This window comes from Pseudophryne corroboree, chromosome 1 (genome assembly GCF_028390025.1).
Source record: "Pseudophryne corroboree isolate aPseCor3 chromosome 1, aPseCor3.hap2, whole genome shotgun sequence".
Taxonomy (NCBI): domain Eukaryota; kingdom Metazoa; phylum Chordata; class Amphibia; order Anura; family Myobatrachidae; genus Pseudophryne; species Pseudophryne corroboree.
Window position 1 is genome coordinate 296,327,146 of NC_086444.1, and position 12,760 is coordinate 296,339,905.

Consider the following 12,760-nt stretch of genomic DNA (forward strand, 5'->3'; position numbering starts at 1 on the left):
TGCGGAAGAAATAAATTGTTACCCCAAATATGTCTGTCCTCCCATAGGCTCATAAAGAGGTTTGCATATGATGGCGCAAAGCGAGTTCCCATTGCTGTCCCTCTTATTTGTTGGAAAAATTTTCCGTTGTACCAGAAAAAATTATTTTTCAAAATGAAATTAATACTTTCCACCAGAAATGGAATTAAAGAGTTGATATTTTCATTTTTCTCTAGATGATATTTTACTGCCTGGATACCTCTCTCGTGGTCTATGATCGTATATAGACTTCGGACGTCTGCTGTACAGAGAAAAGAGTTTTCATTCCAGGATACTGTTCTCAATTTATTTAAGACATCCGTCGTGTCCTTAATATACGACTTAGTCTTTACCACCTCAGGTTGCAGATAGTGATCAATAAATTGGGATAAATTCGATGTTATTGAATTCGTCCCTGCAACTATCGGTCTACCGGGGGGATTTATTACATCTTTGTGAATTTTTGGAAGTACGTAGAAGACTGGGAGGCTGGGATCCTTGATTTTCATATATTGTTCCTCTTTATCGGTGATGGTTTTTTCTTCTTTATATTTCGATAGTAGACGTCCCATATTCTTCTCTATTCTTTCGCCAGAGTCCGTCTGGTTCGGGTAAATGCGTTTTTTTGTTTTGCCAAGTACGTGGATTATAATAAAAGAACTGGACACTGGATCAGGTGAGTATAATTTTATTTTCAGGTACCCCGGACGTCGACATTGGAGACGAGGCCAGAGTCAGCGTGTCAACATAGGTAAGTATGTGTCGGCATGTATGTAATAAAGTTATACTTTCACGGTGTCTGTGTCCTGTTATTATTTGGGTATTTTTTTGCAGTAGAACTACAGGTACCAGCGGGCCCGTTTCCCCCCCACATGCTGGTACTTGTGGTTCTCCAAGTACCGGCTTGCGGGGGAGGCTTGCTGGGACTTGTAGTTCTTCTGCAAAAAAACAATATTCTTACATTTTTACACATGGCTATCAGCCCCCCATCCGCAGCCCTTGGGGGGGGGGGGGGGGGACAGCCTCGGGCTTCACCCCTGGCCCTTAGGTGGCTGGGGGGGGGGGGGGGGGGGACACCCCTTGATTGAAGGGGTCCCCACTCCTCCAGGGTACCCCGGCCAGGGGTGACTAGTTGGGTATTTAATGCCACGGCCGCAGGGCGCTGTATAAAAGTGACCCCCGGCTGTGGCATTATCTGTCCAGCTAGCGGAGCCCGGTGCTGGTACAAAAAATACGGGGGACCCCTACTCTTTGTCCCCCGTATTTTTTTGCACCAGGACCAGGCGCAGAGCCCGGTGCTGGTTGTTAAAATACGGGGGATCCCCTGTCATTTTTCCCCCGTATTTTGGCAACCAGGACCGGCCCAAAGAGCCAGAGGCCAGTTATGCTTAGGAGGGGGGACCCCATGCATTTTTTTTTCCTGATTTTTACATTATTCTATTTAAAAAAAAATTAAAAATAATAATATTTTTAAAAATATATAAATAATACTTGTGCCTCCTAAATAGACAAACCAAGTACCTAATCCCTTCTAATATAAATAGATATGCTATTACCAATAAAAAAAACACAATAAAAACATGTTTTTAAAATTTTTTATTAGATTCCGCCAGCAAAGTGTGGCGGATTGAAAATGACGAATTTACGGTCTAAAAGCACTGTTGTCGAATTTACAATCTTCAATTGAATATACTTTTGTCAAAATGCCGCATTTGTACCATTGCAGAAATGTCGAATTTCAAAAAGTCGAATTTGGAATGGCCGTTTTTTTGGCGAAAAGTACTGCATTGCATTGTCGAATATTTTTTTTTGGGCGAAAATGTCCCGTTTTTCGACATTTTCGGGAATTCGACCGCAATTGCATATACCCCAAAGAGAGTATGCCAGCACACACCCCAGCGCTATATGTCCCTGGAGAAAAACACAGAATGTTTACCCAGTAGCACTGCTGTAGTGTATAAACGCCAATAATGTGCCCCCCCTCTACTTTAAAACCCCCTTTCACCATGTGTCAAGCAGGGGAGAGTCCGGGGAGCTTCCTCTCAGCGGTGCTGTGTAGAGAAAATGGCACTGGCGAGTGTTGAGGGTGAAGCCCCGCCCCCTCGGCGGCGGGCTTCTATCCCGCTCAAACTTATTAAAAAAATGGCGGGGGCTCTTTTATATACATGTACAGTGCCCACCTGTACATGTATATACACTTTTGCCATAGGAGAGGTGTGTTATTGCTGCCCAGGGCGCCCCCCCTGCGCCCTGCACCCTTACAGTGACCGGAGTGTGTGAGGTGTAGCGGAGCAATGACGCACAGCTGCAGTGCTGTGCGTTACCTCTCTGAAGCACCGAAGGCTTCTGCCGCCTGAGACGTCTTCTGTCTTCGTTTCTTCTGGCTCTGTGAGGAGAACTGCGGCGCGGCTCTGGGGTGAACGCCCATGACGAACCTGTGTTAATTCCCTCTGGAGCTAATGTTGTCCAGTAGCCGAGGAAGCAGAGCCTAACATTTAAGTAGGTCTGCTCCTCTCTCCTCAGTCCCTCGATGCAGGGAGCCTGTTGCCAGCAGTGCTCCCTGAAAAAGAGGAAAAATCCTAACAAAAATGCTTTCTAAGCAGGAAACTCAGGAGAGCTCCCTGCAGTGCACCCATTCTCCTCTGGGCACAGTCTAAAACTGAGGTCTGGAGGAGGGGCATAGAGGGAGGAGCCAGTGCACACCCAGAATCCTAAAGTCTTTCTTAAAGTGCCCTATCTCCTGCGGAGCCCGTCTATTCCCCATGGTCCTTACGGAGTCCCCAGCATCCTCTAGGACGTTAGAGAAAATAATAATATAAAAAGTGTTCCAATCATTCCGGAAGCACTCTAGTAACCCCAACTGTCTTGGTAGAGGAACATTTTTGCCATGAAGTAGGACCCAGAGTGGCGCCTGTCTCTTAAATGCAATCACTTAGGTCACAGTCCCCTTTTCTATCCAGAGCTGCTGAAGCTTTGATCCTTACAGCCTTTTTTGTCTCTCCTTGGCCATTGAATGCAGACCTTCTTATAACGTGTGATAACGGATCATAATTCATTTAATTAACCATCCTACAGCTTCTCAAGATCTCTACTTGATGTTCTGTTCTCCAGCATTTTCTTCTTTAGAATTATTTGGTTAAGTTTTACATCTTTTAATGGAACTTTGCAGTAAAAAAAATATAAAAAAAAATTCCTATGGTAAGTAGGCAGAGCTGGTAAAAAAACCTTGTCAGGTGAATGTGATCTCTCTATTCCATTTACATCAGGATAATGTGATTCCGACATGGACAGTGATTAACTCTCTGGACACAGAGTTCTCTCCTCATTTTCTGGATGCTGCAGCTCTATGTCTATAGGACCCATATCTTGCACAGGACGAATGATAAGTTGTTTCTTTATGATGTCCACAATAAAGGCTGGCCAGCATTCAATAACAGACAATTGCCAGGTGGTTTACTGTGGTCATTTTCCAGGTCTGCCAGTCAGTCAGTGAGGGCACACATTACCTTTATGCTCTTTGTTGTTGATCAACAAAATAGTTTTTACTCCTTTCTCTCTGTACTCCTGATCTGTCCTTCCGGGTTTTGTTATAAAACTGAAACTCATAGTCAACCATTGGGGTATAAAGGGAGAGGAGCATGAAGTTTACAGGGTTCTCAAAATGCCAGACTCTCAGCTCCACACTGTACTCCAATGTACGGATTGCACTGTGTCTGGCGGACTGAGAGCAATAGTTTACAAAAATCCCATTTTCCTCAAAACCTCCCATAACTGTAATTTATTTAACATTACTATTTCCTTTCACAGTTTATTACGTTCTTCTGTGAAACTGCTTACAAACATAGAATACATTATACATAAAACTCACAAATACACAACTAACTGCAAATTGAAGCAAAGTGAATGAATTGTCATGTTTCCATTAATGGTACAGAATACTTACGGATAACACTGAATTAACAAGAGTGATACAGTTAATGAATCCACTTAATAATGTTACCTGAGGTGCTACATAATAAGGAGTGAACTGCGGTGTCATAAGGTCCCCCTGGTCTATTTTTGCAAAACCAAAGTCACACAATTTGACTGGAGCATCCTGAAATAAACAAAAATAAAAGATTTATTCCTACACTCCATTAACCTTAAGAAATATAAATTGGTAGACTGCTAGAAAGTCATGCTTACAAATAGAAGTAAGAATTATGGGCACAGCTAGAGTCGGTAATTGCAGACATACAGTTCTGTATAATGCTACATCTGTAATTAGTCTGGAAAGTGGCCACAAGATGAAGTATTGTATTATAACGTTCTTACCAAAGAGTTATCCTTAAAGAGCAGGTTCTCTGGTTTCAGATCCCTATGTGCAATATTTAGTGAGTGACAGTGCTCTAGGGCCAAAGCAATCTGTAAAAAGAAAATGCAAGTCAGTACACATGCGTTGTTGTCCTTTACATGCTAACCGCTTTATTGCGAGAGGAGCTTTAACAACGTACAGTCCTTCCTTGCAACAAAGTAGTTAAACACATGGACCTCTCTGCTCTTCATTTCTTAAGACACACTACTGAGATTTAAAAATATCCCAGATATACTCAACCTTTCAGCTCCATAGGGAATTGCAACACCAGAGCAGCAGACAGCAGTGGGTGAGTATCCCATAGTTACAGCAGATAAGGAACTGACATACTGTCAGGCTTTTTGGAGAAGCGGATACGGAAACATACAGAAGCTTATTTGCAATAATCTTGTACATCTGCACTGAAAGAAGTGGGAAAGGCTGAACTTTGCAATAAATACACTTTCATATTTCCGTTATCAACCTATAAATCAATCACAAAGGTGCAAATCAGCAACCGCAAATCAAAAGGTTAAATGGTCAGACCTGACCGCCATTTTTTTATCATATGATTTAACCCAAGACAGGCTTAAAGTCCATTGCAGGCCCTAGAAGCAGATATAAGCTTACAGTAACCCCAGAAAAAGGAATTATATAGTGTGGCTGAAATAAAATCGTTATGCCAGTGGTAGCGTGCATCACATATTTTGATTATAACAAAGCAGGCAATAAGGTCAAGTGAGAACCTAAGTCTCTTTAATGCCTTTAAACCCTAGTTGTTCATTGCAAGACTGCTGGTGGAAGCTTCTGGAACTTGCCTGCTTTGTTACTTGGCTGGCTTGCTTCTCAGTGAAGTGCCGGTGCTGGCTGATTCTGTGAAACAGCTCTCCCCCCTCCATCATCTCCATAACAATTAGGAGCCGCGCCCTGTTCAAAAGCGTTAATTTAAAGAGTGGGTCAAATATCAGTGAGTATGCAGGTAATGCTGATGCTGGTCAACGGAAGGCGCAACCTTGCCTTTTTACTCTTCTCCCCATTCGTGCTCTGGATAGATTTTGGTATGGTTGTGGTGAAGGTCGCGCCCCAGATTGACAGCACTGGCACTTCTCTTCCAGCAGTGATAGAACTAAACTGCCTGCCATTGTGTGTTCTAATTGTGTTCAGTCCAATATGTGTTGGTGACACCAGCACTCTACTAAGGCTGCCTGTTACAATGTGGCTATCTACAGTGGTGGTAGACACTTAAGAACACAACTGTCATTTTGCTAGGAGCTAATGACATCACTGTCATGTCACAGGTCCTGAACGAAATTTACAGGCTACATTCTCATGTATAGGTTTTCTACATCCACAGAGTGAAGGTGTACCTTAAATAATACTAAAGTGTTGTGCTTTCAGAGGCTCTCCTATGGAGTGGGCAATCATTAGATCACTGGTCACCATATTATGCAAAGTGTCTGCTCTAAGTGTTCATCTTGTTTGTAATGTATTGGCAGGATTTGCTCCATTTTGAGAATTAAACTCTAAAGATAATGTAACTATACTAGTTTGCTTTTAGGATCCCACAGATCTGAAACGTGAAGCAATAAATACTCTACATAGTAGCCTCAGTGATCGCTTTCTAATGTATAAACGTGTATGCTTCTAATTGTCATTGATGTATGACTATACATGGAGTTCTGGAGTACTTTTACCACCCAATCTTATCACCTTTCTTTCCCAAATAGTCATGCCTTTTTAGTACAGTGTATAGAGATGCTGGCTGGGAGAGAACCTACTCTATCTTTTTAATCATGATCCCTGAAGAAATGGTTAATTCCAATCAGAGCAGCTACTGTATATTTTGGAACAATGGAGCAAGTCTAACACTGACAGATCAGATGCACCCCCACCTGTCGTAACACTGCAACATAACCAGCTGCTGTCAGACAGGCACTATAAACAGGGTAGCTAAATATAGCTGGCAAAGGAGTATCAAAGTAACAAAAAGCAGGCAATATACTGAACTCTGTAGATTACTGTACATTGTCTAACAGTGGGCGCTTATGAAGACCTGATTGTCTCCAGCATTATCAACTCACTGATGAGACCCAGCTTTTGGAAAGCAGTGCTTTACTGCATCCTATAGAAAGCACCTGTATTTGTAAAGAAATCTCTAAGGAAAATAATAACTTTATGATAACCTTTATCAAGCAACATAAGGAATAAAGAATTAGACAAAATAGAACATAAACCCTTCAGAACTAGTTCATCCTACTAAAGTGGTCTTACATTTTTGTTACAGGACAAACTATTGGTGGTCACACTTCTGCAAAAGAATAAAGTACATGTAATCAAGTTCCAGCAAACACAGAAGGTCACTGAGGCCAAACAGAACAAGTGGCTAATGTAGAATGGTCTGCTCTTACCTGGGGCTAGTTTCATGGGGAAACTGCACACTGTTTGCATAAACGTCAATAATTTGGACAATGTTTTGATGTGATGCACACAGCATGTGTAGCCGTACCTTGAAGAAAAGAGCACAGGTGTTAATCTACTTGGTGAGCACTTCAGATGAAAGAGAAGGCTGATACATGGAAGAGATAGGGAAACACAAGGTGGGAGGATGGGGAACCAGGCTTTAATGGAGTGCAACATTCACATGGAAAAGGTGACCATGCAATTAGCCTATTAGATATCATGCAATTTTACAGAGCAAGGTATAAAAGACACTAACCTTCAAATACAATTTGCTATATGTAAAAAATTCACGAATGTTATAGGGTTTTCAAGAGCTTATTAGATCAAAGATATTTATAATATAAAACTGAATTATTCTTTTTTTAACTTACAGTAAGTACATCCGATGTTGTGTGTTTAACTATCATTTATTAATAGTGGATGTGGGACTTTAGTTAAAGGACCACTACAACTAAAATATGCTATAAAAGCTAAACATAATATCCATAGATACTGTATATCTGTAAAAGTTTACATACCCTTATAGACACTGAAATATTTCATACTGAATTAAAGTTCCATTTGCAGCAGAGTTCAACGTTTGTTTAATGTCGTCCGTCATTTCAGGTTGGCTATAGTGTCTTGCACTGGGAGTGCTAGAAAGGAAGTCTGCTGTATATAGGAAAATGTCCCCTCCCCCTCCTACCAGGAGTACATTTTACTTGAAATAGCTTTAGTTATGATAAGATCCTGAAACCTGTTCACAGGGCTTTTTTTTTTTTTTTTTTAATGATTAGTAGATTTGATGAATATACATAACGATTGTATTTTCAGTTAACGAGTTAAGTATACCTTCAAGCAGTGTTTGTTAAAACAATTTCTTATACCATACCCCTTCTTTCTTATCTACTGTTCACACATGCTTTAGAACTAATTTTATGAGAACTACCTACTGTGTCTCTCTACTGCTGTCGCCCTGCTCTACTTTTGCACTTTCGACATTCCTTAAAGAACTATGGGGCATAGGTATCAAAAGTTGGAGAGAGATAAAGTACCAACCAATCAGCTAATTACTGCTACGTTACAAACTGCGTTTGAAAAAATGACAGGAGCAGATTGGTTGGTACTTGGGGAGGTAATACAGACCTGATCGCCCGCTAGCATTTAATACAGAGCTGCGATCAGGTCAGAACTGCGCATGCACCGCAACGCGCAGGTGCGTCGCACGGGTCCAAAGTGGATCGTTGCTGTGCGATGGGTTTTACGAAGAATCCATTCGCACAGCCGATCGGAAGAGATTGACAGGAAAAAGGCGTTTGTGGGTGGTAACTGACCGTTTTCAGGGAGTGTTTGGAAAAACACAGACGTGTCAAAGCGATTGCAGGGCGGGTGTCTGACGTCAATTCCGGCCCCAAACAGGCTGAAGTGATCGCAGCAGCTGAGCAAGTTCTGGGTAACTCAGAAACTGCACAAAGTTTAGTTGTACCACTCAGCTGCACATGCAATCGCACACTTGCACAGCTAAAATACACTCCCCTGTAGGCGGCAACTATCTGATCGCAGCGCTGCAAAAAAACGCTAGCGAGCGATCAGGTCTGAATGACCCCCTTTATTTCTCTCCAAGCTTTGATACATAGGCCCTGTAACTCTGATGTGAAAGAAAACTGCTTCCCAGTGAAGGCATACCATGTACTTTTAAATACAGCTCCAGAGTCAAAGTTTTGTGCTATGTGGCTTCAGGGAAGACGCTGACATGCGCGAATCAACACTTGTGCCCGCATCACTTGACTTCCTTTGAATAACACAAGGGGTCAGGTCACACAACACATCCAATCAGGGGAAGAGGAGCCTGTTGTATGCCCTCCAACCTTTCTGCTCACTGTGTGGGCTCCAACAGTATAGGTATGTGGAGAAGATGTGAGAGGGCATATATAGAATGTGTGAAAGGCCCTTCGGCGAGGGTCTGATGCGGGGTGGTGCAACAGTATGTGAAGGGGGCCTAGAGCATTTACGGGGCATGTGGACAGCTCGGATGGCAATGCAGAAGCCACGCAGGGAGGTCTTCTGGCACATGGAAAGTACTGATGGCATGCTGAGAGGACTGAATGGCATGTAAGGGACATGTGAAAAGGTCTAAAGAGAATATTGAGAGGTCTGAAGTGCACATAAGTGGCATGTGGAAAGAGTACAATAGCATGTGAATAAGTCCGATAGGCATGTGGAGATGTAAGGGGGAATTTAAGAGATGTGAAGAATGAGCATGTGGAGTTGTCTGCTAGTCATGAAAATGGCACGTGTGGATGTCTAATGGGCATTAAAGAGGCACGTGGAGAGGACTAATGGCATTTTTCAACATTTTAACAGTTCCCTCAACAGTGATTGTGACTATAGTAGTAGCACAAGACTGTACAGAATTTGGGACACTCCTCATATTGAGTTCTATTATGAGTATTTTGGAATTTGGGGAAATCAGATGCTATTTAAGTCACATGCAAAAAGGTCTGATGATTGCCAAAAGTTCCACTGAGTCAACAACTGCATCACGCAAAATTAACAAACAATTTGTTTTATCTCAGCTAAATATTGTAAAGGGTTGGGTACAGGAGGTAGACAGTGACAATGTCCTTATGTTGACCTGATTATGCCAGTGCCGGGATCACGACAATGCTATTTAGAGACACACACCAGAGAGATTTTAGTATTCATCCTAGCAACAAATCAGTGAGGAGGGCATATTTTTATTTTGAAAGGCAAAATTTTACATGTGTTGCTTCGCTAGAGGTATTGTAGCTATACATCACATATAAAATATGCCCTCCTCCTCACTGATTAGGTGTAGTGTGCTAGAATGAACACTAGTTTTACAACAAAAAACAAAAACAAAATAATGAAACCATAAAACATTTGAAACAATGCACTGACTGGACTGGAGGAGAATTACCATTATAGCCCTATAGTTTTAGAACAAAGAAAAATAAGGTACTGCAAAACTGACATTATTTCACATTTCTCATAATCAGAAAACATCAATATATTATTACTACAGGTTGAGTATCCCTTATCCAAAATCCCACATTTTAGGTCCTCTACTGAGATAATGACATATGTATTATATATATTATCTTTAAAAAAAAAAAAAAAATTATATATCTTTAAATATATGTATATATACACAAATATAAATATATATATATATATATATATATATATATATATATATAAAATCTTTAAATATATATATATGTATATATACACAAATATAAATATATATATATGTATATATACACAAATATAAATATATATATATATATATATATATATACACAAATATAAATATATATATATATATATACACAAATATAAATATATATATATATATATACACAAATATAAATATATATATATGTATATATACACAAATATAAATATATATATATGTATATATACACAAATATAAATATATATATATATATATATATATATATACACAAATATAAATATATATATATATATATACACAAATATAAATATATATATATATATATATATACACAAATATAAATATATATATATATATACACAAATATAAATATATATATATATATATATACACAAATATAAATATATATATATATGTATATATACACAAATATAAATATATATATATGTATATATACACAAATATAAATATATATATATGTATATATACACAAATATAAATATATATATATGTATATATACACAAATATAAATATATATATATATATATATATATATATATACACAAATATAAATATATATATATATGTATATATACACAAATATAAATATATATATATGTATATATACACAAATATAAATATATATATATATATACACAAATATAAATATATATATATATATATATATATACACAAATATAAATATATATATATATATACACAAATATAAATATATATATATATATACACAAATATAAATATATATATATGTATATATACACAAATATAAATATATATATATATATATATATATATATATACACAAATATAAATATATATATATATATATATACACAAATATAAATATATATATATATACACAAATATAAATATATATATATATATATATATATATATATATATATATATATATATATATATATATATATATATATATATATATATATATATATATATATATATATATATATATATATAGCCATATGAAGGGAGAGCACTCACCAGACTTCTTAAAAGGTAAATTCTTTATTTTAGCACAGGAAATCAAACAGCTACATTTATGTCATTATCTCAGTAGGAGACACAAAAAATAAGAATTTACTCACCGGTAATTCTATTTCTCGTAGTCCGTAGTGGATGCTGGGGACTCCGTAAGGACCATGGGGAATAGACGGCTCCGCAGGAGACTGGGCACATCTAAGAAAGATTTAGGACTATCTGGTGTGCACTGGCTCCTCCCCCTATGACCCTCCTCCAAGCCTCAGTTAGGAACTGTGCCCGGAAGAGCTGACACAATAAGGAAGGATTTTTGAATCCCGGGTAAGACTCATACCAGCCACACCAATCACACCATATAACACGTGATAGGAACCCCGGTTAACAGTATGATAACAAATGGAGCCTCTGAAGAGATGGCTCACAACAAAACCCGATTTTTGTAACAATAACTATGTACAGGTATTGCAGACAATCCGCACTTGGGATGGGCGCCCAGCATCCACTACGGACTACGAGAAATAGAATTACCGGCGAGTAAATTCTTATTTTCTCTGACGTCCTAGTGGATGCTGGGGACTCCGTAAGGACCATGGGGATTATACCAAAGCTCCCAAACAGGCGGGAGAGTGCGGATGACTCTGCAGCACCAAATGAAAGAATTCCAGGTCCTCCTCAGCCAGGGTATCAAATTTGTAGAATTTTGCAAACGTGTTTGCCCCCGACCAAGTAGCTGCTCGGCAAAGTTGTAAAGCCGAGACCCCTCGGGCAGCCGCCCAAGATGAGCCCACCTTCCGTGTGGAATGGGCTTTTACAGATTTAGGCTGCGGTAAGCCTACCGCAGAATGCGCCAGCTGAATAGTGCTACAAATCCAGCGCGCAATAGACTGCTTAGAAGCAGGAGCACCCAGCTTAGCGGGTGCATACAGGATAAACAGCGAGTCAGTCTTTCTGACTCCAGCCGTCCTGGAAATATAAATTTTTAGGGCCCCCGACTATGTCCAGCAACTTGGAATCCTCCAAGTCCCTAGTAGCCGCAGGCACCACAATAGGTTGGTTCAAGTGAAAAGCTGAGACCACCTTTGGGAGAAACGGAGGACGAGTCCTCAATTCTGCCCTATCCATATGGAAAATCAGATAAGGGCTTTTACAAGACAAAGCCGCCAATTCTGAAACCCGCCTGGCCGACGCCAAGGCCAACAGCATGACCACTTTCCACGTGAGATATTTTAAATCCACAGTCTTAAGTGGTTCGAACCAATGTGATTTCAGGAATGCCAAAACCACATTGAGATCCCAAGGTGCCACTGGGGGCACAAAAGGAGGCTGAATATGCAGTACTCCTTTGACAAAAGTCTGAACTTCGGGTAGTGAAGCCAGTTTTTTTTGGAAGAAAATCGACAGAGCCGAAATCTGGACCTTTATGGACCCCAATTTGAGGCCCAACGTCACCCCTGCTTGCAGGAAGTGCAGGAATCGACCCAGTTGAAATTCCTCCGTCGGGGCCTTCATGGCCTCACACCAAGCAACATATTTTCGCCAAATGCGGTGATAATGTCTTGCGGTGACATCCTTCCTGGCTTTGATCAGGGTAGGGATGACTTCCTCCGGAATATTCTTTTCCTTCAGGATCCGGTGTTCAACCGCCATGCCGTCAAACGCAGCCGCGGTAAGTCTTGGAACAGACAGGGTCCCTGCTGCAGCAGGTCTTGTCTGAGCGGCAGAGGCCAAG

The 12,760-nt window shown here is 39.7% G+C and overlaps 1 protein-coding gene across 2 annotated transcripts in view; it reads right to left on the reverse strand.

Moving 5' to 3' along the window:
• The window catches only part of MAPKAPK5 (MAPK activated protein kinase 5), a 139,142-nt gene that overhangs the window by 95,044 nt on the left and 31,338 nt on the right, over window positions 1-12,760 (reverse strand). For both annotated transcript variants that reach the window (XM_063964370.1, XM_063964369.1), the window contains exons 4-7: window positions 6,760-6,857; window positions 5,170-5,278; window positions 4,333-4,422; window positions 4,019-4,114 (exon numbers count right to left, since the gene is read on the reverse strand). In XM_063964370.1, the coding sequence (XP_063820440.1) occupies window positions 4,019-4,114; window positions 4,333-4,422; window positions 5,170-5,278; window positions 6,760-6,857 (393 nt within the window). The remainder of the gene's footprint in view (window positions 1-4,018; window positions 4,115-4,332; window positions 4,423-5,169; window positions 5,279-6,759; window positions 6,858-12,760) is intronic.